Consider the following 20,288-nt stretch of genomic DNA (forward strand, 5'->3'; position numbering starts at 1 on the left):
GAAGACAGTCACTACCACAGTACCAATAAACTAACAAAGGAATGGAATAAAATATGTTTTTTCCTGTCTTTTGTCTTCCAACCTTCTATCGCCTCACTTAACTGCATGAAGACAGAAGAGTGAAGTACAGTTCACACTGTACTGCAGACGCACATCCCAGGGAAGTGGTGGGGGCAGATGCAGCCAAGTTCACCATCAGAGCACACTGACACCCTACAGGCATGAACAGAGGGCTCAGTGACTGTAGGAAAGTGACATGAATAGCTTTGGTGCCTTTATTCTGTTTCATATTAAACCACTCAGTTTTAACCACCTATTTATTTAGGTGTGTTCAATGCAAGTTAGAGGTTTTCCAGTGTACTCACAAAATACTGTGAGAACATTTAATGTCTCCACTCCTCCGCTGGACTGGCGGTTTCCTAAATATGTAGAGCTGAGGACCAGTGGGCATGTTACTGCTTTTCATTTATCATCACTTTATTTCTGTTTTAAATTTCAGATTTTTGTTTATTTTCAAGGGATTTATTTTGAAAGCGGGTATGTTTATGTATTTGTCATGTTTCTTTCTGAAGATGTCTAAGCAAGCCACTTTGAACAGGGCATGAGCTTCCATTTGCTGTTGGTAACCATGACTCATCGGTGTTATTTTTAACACTGTAACCATGAATTTATTTTTTCTTAAGCGATTCTGATTGTTTTTCCTACAGTTCAGGTTGGATTTTTTTGGCTACCATAAATCAATTTGTAAACCTAGGTTATATATCTGTAACACAGCAAGCTATCTAGAAATGAATATTTTAACAATCACTATTGTGTTGTAACTGGAGCTGTTAATGTAGGGTGACATTCTTGCCCCTTATTAGTCAGTGGGCTTTGTGCAGCTGTTCTGGATGGCATTTAGGGAGACAAGATCCATCACACCTACAGTTCCTGTAGAGTCCTTGAAAATGAGGAATGTCTCTGCCGTAGGCTGTATGATTTTTAAAAAAAGAAAAGTGTCCTTGAAAATCATGGACATAATTACGCTTGTAAACACATCCAGAGTCCTGCTGATTTGGTTCAGCCAGTCCAGTGAAGATGTAAAGGAAAGAATTAAATACAGACTTGGGTTCTTTTTTGTTTGTTTTAACTTCCTAAGGAACATTGTCCCAGCCAATCTTAAAAAAACTTTTCCCTCATATGTAATCGTATTTTCTTAGAAGCCAGAACTTGTGCTGTGACTACCATTCTAAGTAATGCTTTGCAAAATCCTGGTTTCCTTAATAACCTTCTTCTCCCTCCATAACAATTTCATGCATGTGTCCCTCAGAGATATTGGAGGCAATCCTCAGCACTGTGTGAGGATTTTCCAAGGAAATACTGATCTGCCTGTGAGACTGGACTCTGATACAGCTTTAACCTTTGTAATGTTAATAAATTTTGTATTTTTTGCTTTTTTTTTGGTGGTGAGCCATTAGCCTATAAAATGTTTGCCTCTGCAAAGACGGTGGTACCAGGCCTGCCTGTTAGACAGCTTTTTGCATTCTTTACCTTTTGATTGCTGATATTCAGTAATCTTTACTCCTCTAGTCATAAAAATACAGTGTTTAAAATACACCTTCTAGCACAAGTGTCCTGCACTTTTGCTTGAAAGATCTTGTCCTGCTGACTGGTTTCTAAGTCATGGACTGCTGCTGCAGCGTCCACCCCGGTTACTCCTTGTTTCAGGCTTATGGTCTGCACAACTCTGGATCTAGTATTTTTTTTTTTTTTCATGAGACTCACAGAAATTGATATTCCTCATAGTATTTTATAGATAATAAATATGTAGTCCCATTGTGTTATGGGGACAGTTTCAGAAGTTCTGTGTTGGGACTTTGCTGTCTGTGGTTCATGGAGCATCGTTGCCTGAAGATAAGTTTCGTTCATACCTTCTTCATTGTTATTAGTAGAAAATATTGCCTATTTTCAGGGGGATCATTTAATCAGGTCTGCTGTTTGTTTGTAGCTGTACCTTACACAAAAGAACACAATTTTCATGAGGTTGAATTTGCTGCAGCAAGTGTAAAACAATCCTGGTGTGTAGAACAAGCTGGTTGTTGACAAAATCCTATGGAACTGTAAATAAATTTCTCTTCACCCCAAGTTGTAGGTGCACCACTACTACCCTACTGTAAAATCAAGTATTTCATATCTTATCAGCATCTTGTGATTAGGCAGACTTTTATCTTATTTCATTACAGTAATTTCAGACAGTAATTAATTTGATCCTTTATTTCAGGCAGTAACTATTTCAGGCTTACAAGCCAAACTTTGGACTCTTAGCTTTTGGAGAAAAAAGCTCCTCCTTTTAAAGGACTGGGACATTTATAGAGACTCTTAAGTGGCATCTGACCTCACTTCTACTTAAGGTAGTGTGGGTAATGCAGCAGTTCAGATAGGGAGCTTTACTGCTCAGTGGTTAACCTATGGGACCAGGTGCCATAACCTGACCTCCTTTACACCCTTTCATATTCCCTCTGGCTGGACTGGCCATGGCCTTGCCTGCAAGCTGCAAAACAACTATTTTGGCCTGACAAACTCTGTTTGGGGTGTTTTTTATATGTGTCATTGCATAAGTAAGACAAGACTTTGATTTGTCCTTAATACTGTGGTGAACATACAAGAGAAGAGAGATAAACCAGGCCTGTTTTACCCAGTCCTTGGGCTGTTAGCCTTCATGGAAGTTTGCTCTTGGTTTCAGGAGCGTGGTTCTGGCTCTACCACAGTGGGCAACTTTGTCCATCCATCTGTTGTAGGGATGTTTTTCCTTCTTATTTGAATAAGAGCAGTGTAAGTGAGAAGGCAAAATCTCCCCTGTGACTGAACACGGTTCAGTTCCTTTTGCATGATGGCTGCTGTGGGCTCTTCTGGGAGCCTCTTTTGTCCTCCATGGTCATTGCTGTCACCTGGTCTCCTTTCCTCAGTTTTGTGACACAACTTTGTGTGTCAGGAGCACTCCTTGACCTGGTGCTTGGCTGGCGCCTGTCGGGGGGAGCTAACCAAAGCTCATGGGGTTCATGATCATTCTTTCTTAGCATATGATTTCTGCTTTTAGGCTGTCAAATCCCTGTGCATAAAAGCACTGTTAATTCTATATTGCAATAATAATAAAAAGCTATTAGAACAACATCCATTTATAGCCCAGTAATATTTTCAAAGACTAAAAATAGATCCTAACTTGGATGGAGAGTGAAGTTTTGTTCTGGCAACCCCAGTGGTGGTAATCAATCCCTCTGCCTGAGACAGGCAGGTGGCATGTCACTCAACTTGCCTCCCTTACTGTCATCCTTCTTCTGTTGGCTTCTGTTCCCTGTCTTGGCGTACGTTAGACTTCTTAAGGTTATATTTCATGATGTGTCAGGTTTGGTTATAATTTTTAGATCTTGTGATTCTTTCATCTTTAAATGAAAGAAAATAAGAACAATTGCACTGTGTTCCTGCTCCTTAACTTTTTCTGTAAATAAGTAAATATTGCAAATATTATATTTAAATAACAGATATGTAAAATCCATAATTTAGCTGTGATTTTACCTGTGACTATTTTGTTTATTTCCAGAGAATATTTTGGCATGTTCAGAGCTTTGTATTAACTTTGCTTTTTAAAATCCTTCTTCACCTTGTTTGACTTCAGTGACTAAGCTGAAACAACTAACTGCACTCTCCTGCCTTCCTTGCTTTTGTTGCTCTCTTTGGTTGTTCCAGTGGCTTCTCCTTGAATTGAGTCCTCCTTGTTCTTATTTTCCTTTCTCCTTTGACATTGTGATGGCTCCTTGGTGGTCCTACCTCCCATTCAGAATTTCTGGACAGTCTGATTCATCCTAGTGACAGCAGTAGTGAAGATGATTCAGAACTCCCTGTGTATTGATCCACAAACTTCTGCATGTTCAATCATCTTTCCCTTTTTTTTTTTTCTTCTTCTTTGTGTGTGTGTGACTGTTGAGAGCACTTACCAGCCTCTAAGGCTGAAACATGTGACTCTTCTCTTGAGCTCTTATTCTGAGGCTACAGAGTGGTTCTGGAAGCTTGCCTTTCTTTCTGTGCATGCAGCATAAACTTCCCTCCAGAGAGGTCTGAGTCCTGTACTGACTGCCACATTATAGTCTCCAGGTGCTAAGCTTAACCAGTCATTTCAACACTCATTTTTACTGAAATCATTATCTTTGTATATTGCTGCCCTGGAATCCTCTTCTTCCACTACTTAATGTAATAGCTTCTTGTCTTTATCTCCAGTACCACTCACAGCTCTCTCTGCTGTATCATTTCTCATTCCTTAAATTTTTGTGTTCTTCAGACAGTACCATTTTCAAAACTCCCTTTGCCTGTAGTTCTTGGGTTTGTTCTTTATCAGCTGCTGTTTATGCATGGCAATGAATTCTCAGAACTGAGCTTTTCATCTCCTTTGAAACCTTAAAATCTCCATCTCTGGTGACACTTCTCTTACCTACTAGACAGCATGGAGCTGTTATTCACAGGAAGTTACCAGAGGTCCATGGGGGAGTTTAGGTGTCCCAAACTCCAGGGGATCAGAAGAGCAAAGTTGTCCCAGCTCCTTGAGTGCTGCCTTGGCGCCTTGCACTGCACAGTAAAATCCCTGGCTGTGGTGGTGCAGTTAGATGGGAAGGTGCATTTAGGTGGTTAGAGTAAATTTAATGAAGAAACAGGGACCTGTACTCATATAATCCTGAATCCCCACTGACCCCTTGTTCAATAACCTTTGGTACTATCTCAGGACTGATAAATTTTGCATCATCATAATGGATGATTCAAATGGTACTGTATCTTCTTAATCTATCCAGCCATGAGTATGGGAAGGAAATGGTTAATTGAATAAAATATGCCATTTTAATTGGGTGCTTATGTGTGGAAATTCACTTTCAGAGTGTTAATTATTTCAGGATCATTTGTATCTAATTAATTAGCACTATTATTCCTTTTTCTATCCTGCGTTTGCAGCTCTTACATTAACTTAATTGTACCAGCATAGCCACACAGAGAAATTATGTGGTTTGCCTCTTTTACTCATGTAGGTGGGTTGTTTGTTTCATTAAAAACAGAAAATTTGTGATCATATTGAACTTTCACAGCTCTCTGTTAAGTTAAAGGCAGAAATACATTTTCATACATACTGTGAATATGTATGGTAAGTCTGAATTAAATGGGGAGATGCAGAAATTGGATAAATGCTCAGCAAATTTGCATGCTCTCTGAAATCTAGAATAAGAATTTAAGGTGGAAAAGATAATTTGATGATCAGGGCCACCTGCCTGCCCAGGTAGACTTCCCTCCTTAGCATGCTGTTTCCAGTTGCTTTCCATTGCTTTTCCAGATGGTTGTACAGCTGTATATGCTGTGTTGCAACTCTGTATTCAGTACAGCAACGCTGTATGTGAAAAGCAGTCACATGTCAGTCTTTAATAATTTTCCCATTTTTCTACTAAAAATCACTTTGCACATCTCAGCATGACAGTTCAGTCAACTGGCTTCTCTTTACATGAATGAAAAAAATGCTTTGCTGATAAGTCTTTATGAAGTGGATTAAGACTGTAGTGAAACAATATGCTCAAACCAGTTCAACTCAATGGAAGTATTTACTTTAGGTTTGTGTGGTAAACAAGAAAAACAGTCAATGAAATTTTCAAATTATTATATACTTGTGGTAAAAATAAAATGTGTTCTTTGGGTCAAATCTTTAGATTAAATTGGCTAGGATACATTTTATTTTAATATATTACTCTTTTTTTTAATGAGTTGACAATACATTCCTGGAAATCTGATAGTGGTTTCAAACCATGTGTGTGTTCTTTGTCTTCCTACAACACAGAAAACATCCTAGTAGTTATTTTTACATTTCTTTGTTGTGGAAGAGAATCTTTCATTGTTCGTGAAACTGAAGGGAGAACAACGGGTGAGTGTGCTGGTGGAGATGAATGAGGAGCAGTATCATATACATCCGTGGGGTAAACATCAGCTGGTGAGATTTTTTTTTTTTAATGCTCAAGGGTTTTGATTCTTGTTCCCATTATTTTGACATCCCATGCAAACCAAATTACTCTCCTTTAACATAAGTATATAAAAGAGTTTGAAGATCAGAGGAGGAAGAAAGACCTACTGATTTAGCCAAACCTAGTAGAACAGATCTCAGCTCGTATCCCTTCTTTTCAAGCTCTCGAGTCTGTTAGTGAGTATATTCATGTACTTTTTATGCTACATTAAAGTTTCATAGTCTTAGGTGATTCTGAAGAAATGGCCTGTGGACCATGCTGTTCAGAGGCTGTGTGTGTCACATGGAAACATTGCTGCTCTCCCTACAGTTCTGCTCTGCAGCAGTCTGGAGTTGGTACAGTCATGCAAGCACAGGGCTTGAAAGGCTGGCTGAACAGTTTTCAAAGGGAATGCTACTCTGGGTCTTCTTTTCTTCTCTCAGGACCTTTGCATGGGTTTCTTGGAACATATGCCACTGCTTTTTCTCCAAGGGAGAGTATAAAAAGCAAAGCAGAAGGACTTGATCAAAGGACAGAAATACCCTAAATCAGCGTAGATCTCTACTGGCGTCTGGGGATTTGGGGAAATGCCTGCAGTCTTCTTAGTGCAGTGATGCTTACTGCTGTGACCCGAGTTTGCACTGGATTGATGAAATAGGCTTTAGTCTCATAAGCCTTTGTTGTTTGGTTAGGCATGTCTTTCCAGTGTCAGATTTCTGTTAAAACTTGGATCACCATTTCAAAATATATAAGCTGTCATGTGGTGGTGTAGAAACCCATTTTTAATTTGTGTTAGAACTTCATTGATCACTTATGAAAAAAACCCCAAACAACCAAAAAACAACCACCAAATGTTATGATCTGATAAGTGAGGGCTGCCTGTGCCCAAATTAAGGTGAAAATGAGACTACATGCCGAAGTTAATAATACTGATTTTATTTAACAGTAAATGTGAGGTAGAGAGTTAGAAATAGAAAAGGGGGGGATGGGGAGAGAGAGAGATAATGACAGCAAGACGGATTAAGCAGAAGATAGTTACCACCCATGGATCCAGTGCCATCCGTTGGTCCTTCTTTACCCTGGGCTTCCTGCTGGTGGGGGTCCCAAGGTCATTCAAAACTTTCCATTGTTTATACATTTTAGTAAACAAAGGAGTTAATGCTTATTGGCTACACATTTCTCTTATTCCATTGGCTAATGTTAACTAGTCTCTTGCTTAGTCTTTCTGTTCTTTTGAGTTGGTGGATTGTGAGTCAGTGGTTGTGATTTTCCCACTGCAGGGATTACCTTTTATCCAGTCTGAGCTGACCAGCACTGTTGCTGAGTTGGCTTTCCTTGTGGCCCATAAATTCTGCCATTATCAGTGATACATTCTTCTGCCCCAGCTTTGTTTACCTCTCCCTAGGCCTGAGATAACACTTGGACAATAATACCACCTTTCTTACTGCAAGTTCCTGTCACAATGGCTTAACTTACAGTCCAAGTTTCAGGTATCCAGTGGTGGTTGGTGGTCGCAGCGGCCGTCTGTCCTATCACTTGGGATGATCTTGCTTGGTGATAGGTGTATGAGCAGTTGCTTCTTCACACGGTTTGCCACAGTAGGAATTTTTGTCTGGGTGCATTACCCGGGTGCTAGCCATATCTCCTTCCACCAGGTGTGGAGCTGTCACTCTGTTCTGTGCTTATCTCATGGCAAAGTCCTTGTGTGGCATAACAGCATCTGAGGCAGGCAATTGTAATCCATACATCAAGCTCACAAACTTATTTTTTTTTAAATTAGTTTAAATTCTGGTTGGAGAGGTAATTTAACATGGGGTGATGCAGCCATAAGTCAAGGGGTGCTACAATAGACTTTGCAGTACAAGGTAATGTCTGCTGAGTTTTTTGTTGGACTACTTACAGGCTTGTATGTGTCTTGGTAGGTGGATGTGACATTTTCACATGGGCCTTCTCTCTTATTTAAAAGGAAAAAGTCAAATAATACTGAAAACTGAATCGAATTGGAAACTGATTATTTTTGTGATATTTTTCCAGTACTGCTAGTTTCCATCTGTGCAGTTCTACTTCATTGGGCTCTTTGTAATAGTTAAATATGTGTCCTGCTATAGGGCTGGAGGGAGAGGTCTGCATAAAAGGAAATACTGTAGAAGGTCACTGAGCTTTGAGAGTTTTGTTCACAGGATATTGTGCTAATGCAGTACTTACCCAGGAGTGACACTCTGGGCACAAAAGAACTAAACATGGAGCTCTGCAGTGCTCCAGAGGACAAGAATGTTTTCTTATGTGACTTCAGTTAATCTGAATTGGTTAGTGATGTTTTTTAAAGGCCTAAATAAGAAAGTTGAATGCTCTATTGAATTCTTTTTTTCCTTCTTAGGTGGAACAGGCTTATAGGTAACCACTATTGATTCATTATTTCCTGGTGTATCTCCTGTGGCCTGCTTGTATCTCTTGTTGATTTCTTGTTTAATTCTTCAGCTATCAACTTTGAGGAGCTGGGACCCTTGTTTCATTTATGGTTCTAAATCTTTTGGAATGCTCATTGCTGGGACTGGGAGACACTAGAGGAAATGCTTTTTGAACTTAATTTCATGTCTCTCTTCTGATTAGTTTTGAAGTAGCTACTTAACCATTCCGAAGGGCTGACTGAGATTGTATGAATTTTGAAGTCATCCCTTGGGTTTCCTCTTGGTTTTGATGTATATGCACACACTGATATATAACAATGTTTCTTCCATACAGTTGTGGAAATCTGTGGGGTATGCCCAGCCGCTGCCCTGGAGGGACGACTGCTGAGATAAGGAGATTGAGCAATCTCCCAGCAGGACTCCCTGGAAAGGCAACCACTCCTTTGGGTTATGGCGAGGAAAGGTAGACCCGCAATCCTTTGGGAGACACTATGTAGATCATTTTGTAACCCATTGGTCTGTCCTAGACCCTCTGTAATCCATTGGTCCCCTTGCTGATCCCCTGTATCCCTATAAAAGCAAGATCAATGGGCCCCTGTGGCTCAGAGAGAGCTCGTCCCCAGCTCTCCCCTTCGCCGGAGGGGACCCACAATAAAGCTCCCTTCGTGCGGAGCCAGCCACACGGGCCTTCTCGTCTCTCTCTCTGGTCTGGCTTGGCCTGGAGGCTGCCCTGCAGAGCTGAGCTGGAATCACGAGCTGATAATGACTAAAGAGCTGACAGCTTCTGCAAGGGCCCCTCTGCCAGCAGCTGAGAGGAAGACACTGGACCCCGGGAAGGTGATTCCTTTCGGGACCATCTCCCTGGACCGGTCATCTCTTCCTGGATCACAGCCTCGGACCCCACCACCAGCTGCAACAGAAATCCTTAAGTTACATTCCTGCAAATCATACCAGAAGTATAGCTCTTCTTTCCAGTATTTTAAGTTTTACATATTATCTTCTGCATGGGGTGGTAAAGCCAGGCAGGTCTGCAGTTTTAATGCAGTGTTTCAGGTGTAGGACAGCTGAATTCTTCATCATCTTCAAGCATAGACTCAAAGTAGTGGCAGAAAATGGTTCAAGTGAAATTTGAGTGCAGTTTCCTATTGAGCCAGATGGGTGTGCAATTAGCAAATTGTTGAATGTTTTCAGGACCGAAAGTGTTTATTTGCCGTCTGTTGTGGTTTCATGTTCATCTGCATTTGTAGGGTTGAGGTGTGGTGTGTTACAGAATATCACAAGCTTAAATGGTGAGCCAGTCATTCTTGTAGTTTAGGGTTTTTTTGTGTGATTTTTTCTGCACATGGTCTTGATTTTGATTTTGGAGGTGGTCGTAGCTCTGTCAGAATGAATGCAAGTTAGATGATGGCTCATTCATCTGCACTTAGGATCAAACTCTGACCTCCAAAAATATCAAAAATACTTATTTTGTTTTTAGCAAACTTTAGAACACTATTCTGTGTTGTGCCTTCAGACTTCTTGTTTCAGCAAATACCTCTTGATGTCAGTTATGTCAGTCTGGGTTATGAATGTTGATGTTGATCAAACCCATCTGACATTCATGCTATCTTGCATGATCTGATGTACTTGGGAAGCAAATACTTTGGAAGCCAGGAAGGGCTTAGAGGGTTTAGCTACAGCAGTTGTTCATAAGCTGAAAAATATGTCTGTGGCCTGGTATGTGAATTCCTGGTCCCAGGTACAACTGGTTTACTACAGTTACTCAAAGTAAGTTGTTAAAGGATGTCCAGAGTCTGTCAGCAGGAGTGTGAGGTCTTCCATGTGTCCAGTAGGCAAGTGTACCCAAGCCATGTGGGCAGCTTGAGCTCCCTGGACTCCAGAGAACCCTTCTCCTCCTGGTTGACTATTGGAGTTCTTTCTGCTAGATCTGTATCTTACACAGACTCAGGGAACTGTGCTTATTTGTTGATTTATAGAATTGTGTCTTTTCTGTAAGAAAAAAACCATGAAGGGAAGCTGGAGGGGATGTTGCAGCTAATGGTATGATTTTATTGTTGAGTCTGTATATGAGAACTCGATAAGACCATCTAATCATTTACCAGATTGTTGTGGGCATTAGAGTCTAAATGTTGGATTTGATTTTACAGCAAGGTAGCAACATATCTTTCAGACAGAGCACAGTATTTTGCAAAGCTTTGTACAAGAGCAAATAGAACAGTTTACATGTGACTAAGGACTTTTTTGATTTCATAAGTCTTTTGATTTCGTTCCAAGTATACTACTAACATATCAAAGCAATTAATTTCAGATTTTAATAGATGGAAATATTAGTCAAACAGATTATCCTGATACCTAATTGTGAAGAATTGCAGCATTTCAAGGATGAGTGTTGTTCCAGATCACAACATTTAAACTTCTGTAATATTTTAAGTCTTCTCTCCATGAATTAATCTGCACTTTTGTTTAGTTCCTTCACTTGCAAGGCTGGGAAGCTGCTGAAATGGGTCACTGTTGGGTGAACAAACATGCAGCAAGTAAAGCACAGATGAAAAGACAGTATCTTTGGATTCTGTTTGCAGCTGTTACATTCAAGACAACTTCATTGGGAAGTCCACTTAAGTGATGACTGAATGTAATACAAAAAAAATGCTGAAGTTTCCCAGTTCATATTCAGTCCTTGTAATTTTTATTATGTGTTTTCCTCCAACTTTTGTAAGACTTCCCAGTCTTTGATGCATTTGTCTGTTGTCAAATTTAGTTCACATTCAGCCTACAAATTACACTGCTCATTTCTTTAAAGAACGTTTTTTCTGAAAACATCTGCATTTTTATAGTTGAATGCATAGTCACAGAAATGATGTGGCAAGTAAAATTTCCAATACTATTTTGTAAAAGAGAAATAAAAATATTCTGTTTGAGAAATATGTCAGATTCTAAACATTTTTTATTTAATGAAAGCTGAACCTTAATGACATAGAAGCTAGCGGGGGCTTTACTTAGTGGAATTCAGCTGTTAACCTCACAATGAGGTCTGAGTTTGGTCTTATTGGACTGAAATTCCAGGAAAACCATATAATTTCTAGCTCATTCTTAGCTCTTAGTGTGTATAGTTCACAGTTTAATAAAAATAGAGCATGAAGGGGAATCAGAATTTAGAATAAATGGGCAAAACTTTTTATTCCAATTCATCTTTGTAATCGGACCAGCTGTATATGTGACCTTTCATCCCAATGTGTAAGAGATTTGATTGGTTTTCAGAGGAACTGAAACTGGAGAGAGACTTAAATTCTTCACAGGCTAACTGAAGCAACCAGACAAATTAGGAGAAGACCTAAACTGAAGTTTGTATTTCATTGCTATTTAAGTTAACAATGCAAAGCTTAGGCTAGGTGTAAATTTGAAATTCTTCCATAACTATGTGCATATCTGATGTGACATGACATGTAAAGTGAAGCTTCATAGAAGCTGATGATTTGCCTGTCAGGAGAATGCAGAAAAGGAGCCACTGTTTTGAAAGAACCTTGCCAAATCAGTGTGGACCTCATCAGAGGGCAGCGGTTGAGTGGGATACATTTTCTGGAAAAACACAGGATGGGTGATGCCAGTCGTCAAATTTCTGTTTGTGAGGGTAGCAGTTGACTGTGAGAAACATTGGGGAAGGCCAGTTTCACCTCACCAGTGTCCCCCTCTGACGACAGCTGGTAGTGAATGCCTTGGTAACAATACGAGAATGATCCAGTGGGACTTCTCCCATCCTTGGGTGGTCTGTGGTTAAAGACACTGCTAGCAGTGATGGAAACACCAGCACATAATGCAAGCTTTTCTTCAAGGGTTTAAACATAAATAAAAAATGTTTTGGATGTGAGCACTTTCCCTTAGGTTATTCTGGTTGCTGATGGAAACTTCACTTGCATAACCTAACTTTCCCCTTGGCACTGCATCAGTTGCAGATTTCAGGTATGTGGGAGTATCATAGTGAGAAAGTAGCTCCTTGTGCCTCGTATTTTTCTCTGAGAAGCTGCATGTGTATATACTCAGTGGCAGCATCTTTCATGCCTCTTTGTGTATGTGTGGACCACATAAGTGGTAGTTGAAGCTTCCCACCCCTAGGCCAGATGAGTAGGAGTTGAAGCTTGTCACGAAGGAGGAAGTGATGGAATTAGCAGAAAGTGGGAAAGAGAAATGAAATAATTTCACCTGAATGAAGAAGACTTTAAAGGTAGGGTTTAGGTTTTCATTATTTTTAAGTGAGCCTCAATTAAACAATACATTTCAAGAGTTTGTTGCCTTACTTATGAATGCCTAGCAGCATTCATTTTTGCTTGCATTTCTTAAACAGTAGGCTATATCCTACGTGTAAGGATCCTCTGTGTACTGCTTGTCTGCCCTGCTGCTTCCTGGGATTTTTTTTTTTGGGTCCTTCACCAGGATGAAACCCCATCATTATGTCTTACTTGAAATCTCTTATCCAGATTTCACTATCTAGACTCATTAAATATATGTATAATTATATATACAAATAGTTTTAATTCTTCCTTCTCACATGTGGGCCATGCCTCTCTGTTGCTCCATGCCCATACTTTTTTCTTCTATATTTAAACTGTGTACATTACCAGTCTGCCTCTGTTTATCCACTTATTTTGTATTTGTCTGACAAGGTGTCTATTCAGTCTTTCTAAAACCAAAAAAGTAATGTGATGTTGACTACAAGATGAGTTCTTACAAACTGCTAACATTATTCCCTAAGCTGTCCTGATACATGAATACCAACAGGGACATAAATGAAATACTGTGAGTTCTGATTTCATAAATCCAAGAGGAAGCTGATCAAATTAAAAAAAAATTACAGAGGGGGTAAAATATAAAATGTTGCTTTCAAGCTTGACAGATATCTCCTACTCATCAGCTGATTTAAAAATAGCACCATTATACATTAAAATGCATGAAGTAGTGCTTTATGTTTTATATTTCAAAAGAATATCTGTAGCAAAATATTCTCTGTTAGAGGAAACAAATGCCTGAGAAGAATCCAGATTCTCACATGAGCTTATTGTGAGAAAACAGACATATTTACCCAGGGCTCTAGAAGGTGAAGATAACAAGAACTTAGACATCCTTTAGCCAACAACCTAATTTTCATGACAAATACTAAATGTCCATTGCAATTCTAGTTCTCTGTTGCTTTAAGTGCTTAAGTATTTCACAGAGCTTTGGGTTTGGTCCTGGAACTATCACACTTAGACTCATTTATCTTTACTGTACTGGGGTTGATTATATAAAACCACCTAGCCCCTAGGTTTATTTTTTGAGAATTTTTTAGCATTTTTACAGGACCTTACCATAGCTTGATATTTTTACAGTAGGAAGGATATATATTTTTTTTATTATGGGAAGAGCATTACTGAAGTATGTAAGATTTTACATGCCGTGTGTCTTAATGGAAGTTTGACACAACAGCACACAGTTCATAGCACTGGTCAGTTCTTGTACACTTTCATAATGGAATTTTACTTTATTTGCTCCTAAATTGATCTAGGTAAGGTTATAATTAAGAATACTCACTAAATATATGAAAGATAATTACCTGTCAGTAAGGTTATTTAGCCCTTCCCTATGGAAAAACCTGCAGTTTAACTTTTCAAACTAGCCTTGTTTGAACTGAGATTTTACCTTTCTGAAGACTCTTTCAGATGGTGATGGGTTTGTTGAATGTCCCCCAGTTCCTAATTAATGAGCAAGAATGAATATTTGATATAGACATGGGAGGCCTGTGAGAAGTTAAGCTCAAGTTTGGATGAGCACGAACCTCCAAGATAAGGCGTTTTAGCACAGACTGGAGAACTGGATTTGTTCCTGATTTCTTACATATTTTGTGATTCTGGGTAATGCCCTAAAACAAATGTTTTCCCAAGAGACCATACATTAATTACGCTCTATTTTCTGAGTGTGATGTTGGAGATTCCAGGGTCTAGCTTACAGAAGGAATGTTAGTAATGCCAGAGGAAAACCTATCACAAAATGAATTTTGTGTTCAGAGCTTGAAAAATGATGAATGAATTGGTGTTCCATATTCAACAAGAACATGAAATACATAATTGAATAACTGTTCCATAAATGAATAGCATTTCTTCTACGTTATAGACATTAGTTTCCTAAAAACGTGCTAAACAATACAATATGTATTATAAATAGCAACAACATGTGTAGGAAAACTAGTGCATTTGTATATGAGTATAAATATAAGTGAGTTATATGAGTATTACATGAGTTTTCTTATATAAATATAGGAAAACCACCTATCAGGGCTTTTGTAAATACCTGGGCAAATGTAGAAAAACCTGTTGACTATCTGGACATTCATATGTGCAAACAAATATCAGCAGAGAAGCAAACATAACTTAGCAAGGCCAAAAGCTGCCTAAGAAAAGGAGATACCCTTTTCTAGGTTTGTCACTGGGTGTAGAAACTCCAGACTTTGATATTGTCACCATTAGAATGAAGAAAGCAGCATAGAAATTGGCAGCTCATTTGGAGAATAAGGAGTTTGTATTCCTGCACTCATTTTGCATTTCCTTACGTCAGTGTGGAGATGAGTGCATTGTTCTGCTCATTCAAACTGGTGGTGTCTCGTGTGGTTGCTCAGAGAAGATTTCAGGTTTGTCTTCAGGTAGAGAGGAGCACTCAGTGGCTTCTGCGTGTGAGTCCCAACAACCCCAGGCAGAGCTAGAGGCTGGGGGCAGCGTGTCTGAAAAGCTGCCTGATGGAAAAGGACCTGGGGGTGCTGATCCACCATGGCTGAACATGAGCCAGTGTGTGCCCAGGTGGCCAGGAAGGCCAGTGGCATCTTGGCTTATATCAGCAATAGTGTGGCCAGCAGGACCAGGGCTGTGATTGTCCCTTTGTACTCAGCACTCAAGTGTGGTGTTGAGTTCTGGGCCCCTCACTACAAGAAAGCCATTGAGGGGCTGGAGTGAGTCCAGGGAAGGGCAATGGAGGTGGGGAAGGATCTGGAGCACAAATCCTGTAAGGAGCAGCTGAGGGAGCTGGGGTTGTGTAGCCCGGAGAAAAGGAAGCTCAGAGGGGATCTTATTGCTCTCTACAACTGCCTGAAAGGAGGTTGTAGCAAGGTAGAGTTGGTCCCTTCTCCCAAGCAACAAGTGACAGGACAAGAAGAAATGGCCTCAAGTTGTACCAGGGGAGGTTCAGGTTGGACATTTGGTGGAATTTCTTCACAGATAGGTTGTCAAACATTGGACCAGGCTGCCCAGGAAAGTAAATGAATCATTATCCCTGGAGGTATTTAAAAGACATGTACATGTGGCACTTAGGGGTGTGGTTTAGTGGTGGACTTGGCAGTTGTTTGTTAACTGTTGGCGCTCCATGATGTTAAAGGTCTTCTCCAACCTAAACAGGTCTGTGATTCTCCCCAGGTGAGCACGGAAAAGGCATCAATGCCATGTGTTGCCTTTGGTGTAATCCTCTAAGTGAAATTGACTTCCAGAGAAACTGTCCTGAATTCCAGACACTTTGAGCCATGTAATTTTTTTTAGGGGTTTGTGGAAGGGAGCATTGGTGTTAGAAGGATCTGGGTCCTGAATTTGTACTTAGAATTGAGGAATGACAAAAATGCACAGAAGGAGACCTTAGTTGCAGCAACTGTTTTTAAGTCCAAATATTCTAACCTGAAACATCTTTAGATGGCTTTGTGTTAAAGTGTAGGTTCATAAAGTAGTCTATTAAGACTTGGGGACATTTTACTGAGGTACTTTCCAGGCACATAAAGCATAAGAGACTTTGAGTTTGTCTGATATGTCAGAATAATGTCCGCAGGTAAAAGCGGACAAGCTCAAGTTGATTAATTAGCCACAGAGCGTTTCTTGTGATGATCTACAGATGAGATTATCTAGGAATATGGGCTTTCTTGCTGCAACTCCTGCTTCACCTGCATTCTTAAATTACCTTGGTTTAATAAGAATTCTGGCTGCTGGGTTCAGGGTGACTCTTCTTTCCATGCTGCTCACTCCTGGTAGTGGAAAAAACCAGACTTCCTGGTTTGGAAAGCTCCACATTTGTACTCAAATGGGTATTAGTGCACCTAACATTCAAAAAACCCCCTCAAACACAGATCCCAATTTATTTCTCATTGTGAGGTAAGGCCAAAGGGCTCGCAGTTTTGCTTGCTCGGACAGCACATGGGCTGTTTGTTCCTGTTTTTTTTAAAAAAGGGGTGTTGCTACTCTCTGTCAGCCAGGAGAAGCCCTGGTCACTCCTTGGCTCTCCTTTCCCTGTAAAAAAAAGGAGCTCTGAAGTTTTGAAGGGCAGAATGAGACAGTGTGCTGAAGATGAAAAGGAGGAGAGTGCAGAGCTGGTGGGAATCATGTGCTGCATGGGTCAGTAACACAGCCCGGAACTGGGCTGGCATGGCTGCCTGCGGGACAGGGCAGAGCTCTCTGGGGGGAAGCTTCTCTCAAGGGGCTTTCTATGGGTTTCCTTCCTTAGCTGGTGTTTATGTGGTCATTTGCCTGTTTTCTGCTTCATCTGGGGTGTTTCATTTAGTGTGTTCTGCTCTGAGCTCGAGCACGCTGAACACTGTGGCACTGTGTTTTTTCTCCTAGTGTGCATTTGCTTTTCTGGGAGCATTTGGTTTCTTTGATTTAAAATCACAGTTGTGGTGTTTTGGTGACTTTTTTCCCCCCTTTAATCCTGGTGTTTTTCACAATATGTCAGGTGTCAGCTTTCCTCTTATGCATTTGGGTCTGCAGTTATAGAATTTTTCTCTGAGTGCTTGTGTAGTGTGATATATATATATGTTTATAAAGGAACACAGATAGTAAGCATCAATTCTTCTATGTATGTTGCATTTTAGTTGAATATAGAGTTGAAATGAATAGTGACTTTGTATTCTAACAAGAGACAAGACAGTGAATTTTTCAACTTTTTTGTTTTTTAACTGTCATCAAAGTAACATTTCCTAAAATGTAAACTTCTGTGTACTTGGTCAAAACTAGATGAGGTTACCATAGGAAAAAAGACACATTGTACATATTCTAAAATTCTGCAGTTGAGAAACTTTGTGTTCTTTTTAAAACAGCTGCCCATAATTGAACAGTTAAAAGTGAAAGTGGAATTCTTTTATTTCTGAGATTTTTCTGTTCTCTACATTTACTAAATCAGAGCTTTCGCCTTATTAGGATAAATAACTTATGTCAGAAGTGGTGTCTTGCTAGATGAAGGCTACGGAGAAATTTATATGTTGCAAAAGATTTTCTTATTCTGACAGTTTTATTTTTCCCAATAGTACAGCTTTGTTCTTTAGTTTCTCTTTCTCCTCTTTATTTGGGTCTTCAAGTAGAATAAGAGACTGTAGAGCTGTGAAGTGGGAAAAAAAGCATGTGCCAGAAGCTTAGAATATCTTGAGTAGTGTGGAAAAAGCATTTAGGAGACAGCAACTATACAGAGCTGAACATACAAGTACACTGCACATACTGCCACAGCGAGCTGTGGCTATGAAAGTTTATAGGTGTGTTAGAAAGGACTGGAAAAAATAACAGAAAAAATGTATATATGACTATTAAATGCAAAGATATGAATGAGCATGTAGAAAGTCTGAGTCACATAAGAGGACTATGCAAAGGCTTCACAGGCTTTCACTTGTTTTGTTTTTGCTTTTGTTTCCCAATACTTATTTCTCACTACTGTTAAGAACTGCATATGGTGCTCAGTTTGACCTGGGATGGACTCTTGTATAATGTCATGATGTTTTGAAAGACCCAAGTATCACACCAGAGACTTCAAAGTCCTTGAAAGACCTTTTGTGAATTTATTTTAATTGATTAATTGTTGTATTTGACCAACCAGACAACAGTATTTTTTAATGTAAAATACAGGATCTGGTTCAGTCTTTTAGTGATGGCAGTAGGTATATAGGGATCTTGTTTTGCTACCTGAGATCATTGCTCATTCTCAGCCACACTGCAAATAGCCTGAGTCAATGAAACAGCTGTAATTGTGTTGTACAGGCTGAAGGGCTCTTGCTATTTTAGGCTTGCACAGGTGGTCCCAGTCCTAGAGCATTGTGACTCCCGCTCTGGGAGCTCCAGGCTGGTGACCGGGCTCTGTAGCAGTTGTACTGGCTGTGGCCCTGCACAGGTAGCTGGAGATAATTCTTGTGCTGGAGTGCTGGTTAGGTTTTCTGCAGTGTGGCTCAGTAGAATACATGCTCCCTGCCCATAAGTGGGATGCTTTCTTACCCTGAGCCTATTGCTTTTATTATTTCTTCACAGTGTTTTGTGGGCAGTCATTGATGCAAACTGCCACGCCAGGGAGCAAACTGCTGGCAGTGGCTGGGTCCCATATCTGGGTTAGTGGACATCTCTGTTTATTTCATAGAGGGTTAAAAGAGAGTCCTTTCCCTGACTGAAGCTGTAACTAGTCCTGTGTGTTTGAACAAGGGTGCTATTCCAGATGAAAACATAATGAATGAAAAAGTTAGCTTTCATATTTTAACAGATTTGCTACTGCTAATACATTAGTAATAATTTGATTATATAGACTATGAATAGCATTTATAGCTCTTAAAACTTTGCCATGACCTTTGCAGTACATTTTGAGTGCCAGTTGACTTCTCCTAGGCAGTTAGATTTTTATTAGTAGGCTACTGTCATACGTGAGGGGCTGTTGCCCTGAAGGAACTTACCTGGAGCTTCAAGAAACTGTTTCATATCATGTTGTGATGTACTGAAAAGAACAAAATTCTGTGCTATTATTTTGATTAGATATTTTTGAGCTTTTGCAGGCTATACCATTAAAAAAATTTATTAGAAAATTAATTTTATAAAGGTATTAATAAAAAAACTCCTGCATCATTTGTAGAGCTGTTAAAACATTTCTCTTTCCTTTTTACCTCTAGATGAGCGTGACAAAGTACAAAAGAAGACATTCACAAAATGGATAAATCAGCATCTCATGAAGGTCAGTTGTTATTTCTGTCATGTCTGGATGACTGGTAGCTACAGCAGTGATTGTGTCTTTTACTACATGTTTCATTTCAGGATGCAGCTGTGTTACATATAAAGAAGATCTTAAATTGTGAAGTTTATGCATGTGCTTTGTCTTTGAGGAGTCATGGGGGAGTTGAAATGCTGCCCAAGGTGATCTAATTGAGTACTTGAATTTGAAATTAAAATGAGTCAAGGTTTAAGAGACTTGATTTCTTTCTATAGGGCTTGGCTCATTTCTGGAATTAGTGTGTCATGGCTGTAGCACCACAGCTAAGGCAAATGAAAAAGAAAAATATTTGAAGTACCATGCTGAGGACAGGGGAATGACTTTGAGAGAGAGATCTCTAGATCATCCTGTGGCATCAATATGCTGCTCATGGATAAGAAATAGAGGCTTCCTAAGGGCAAAAGTCACTTTTCAGTGGCTTTCTTTAGAAAAGCAGTGAACTTTGCTTCAGGGACAAAGCATGTTATTTTAACGACATGTACAGATTTCAGTCGACAGAGAACTAAAAGCTGAGAGTTTACCTTCACTGCATGGCCCTTCAGTTCTAAATTTAATCTGCTGTTTCAGTGCCAGCTGTCTAGCGTAGACATTTCTCTGGAGAAACAGATTGTGTGGTTACTTGACATAACTTGCTTTGATATCCCCCCCACTCTGAGTTTGAATTCATGCAAGAGTCATATTAAATAAAAATGTATCTGCAAACTGTCAGAGTTGAGATTTAATTAATGAGTGCCATGTTCAAATACTGTTGGGAAGATCTCCTTGTATTCATGTTTAGAGAAAACCAGAGTTTTTTAGGGAACAGCTTTATTATTTCTCTCTGTCTGTTGCCTGCTCTTGCAGGTATTTGAGAAATATTGGACGTTGAAAC

The 20,288-nt window shown here is 39.7% G+C and overlaps 1 protein-coding gene across 14 annotated transcripts in view; it reads left to right on the forward strand.

Annotated features, from left to right (window-relative positions):
• The window catches only part of DST (dystonin), a 292,238-nt gene that overhangs the window by 68,609 nt on the left and 203,341 nt on the right, over positions 1–20,288 (forward strand). For all 14 annotated transcript variants that reach the window (XM_039568018.1, XM_039568020.1, XM_039568033.1 and 11 more), the window contains one exon: positions 19,320–19,381. In XM_039568018.1, coding sequence (XP_039423952.1) covers positions 19,320–19,381 — 62 coding nt within the window. The remainder of the gene's footprint in view (positions 1–19,319; positions 19,382–20,288) is intronic.

The sequence above is a fragment of the Corvus cornix genome, chromosome 3 (assembly GCF_000738735.6).
Source record: "Corvus cornix cornix isolate S_Up_H32 chromosome 3, ASM73873v5, whole genome shotgun sequence".
Taxonomy (NCBI): Eukaryota; Metazoa; Chordata; class Aves; order Passeriformes; family Corvidae; genus Corvus; species Corvus cornix.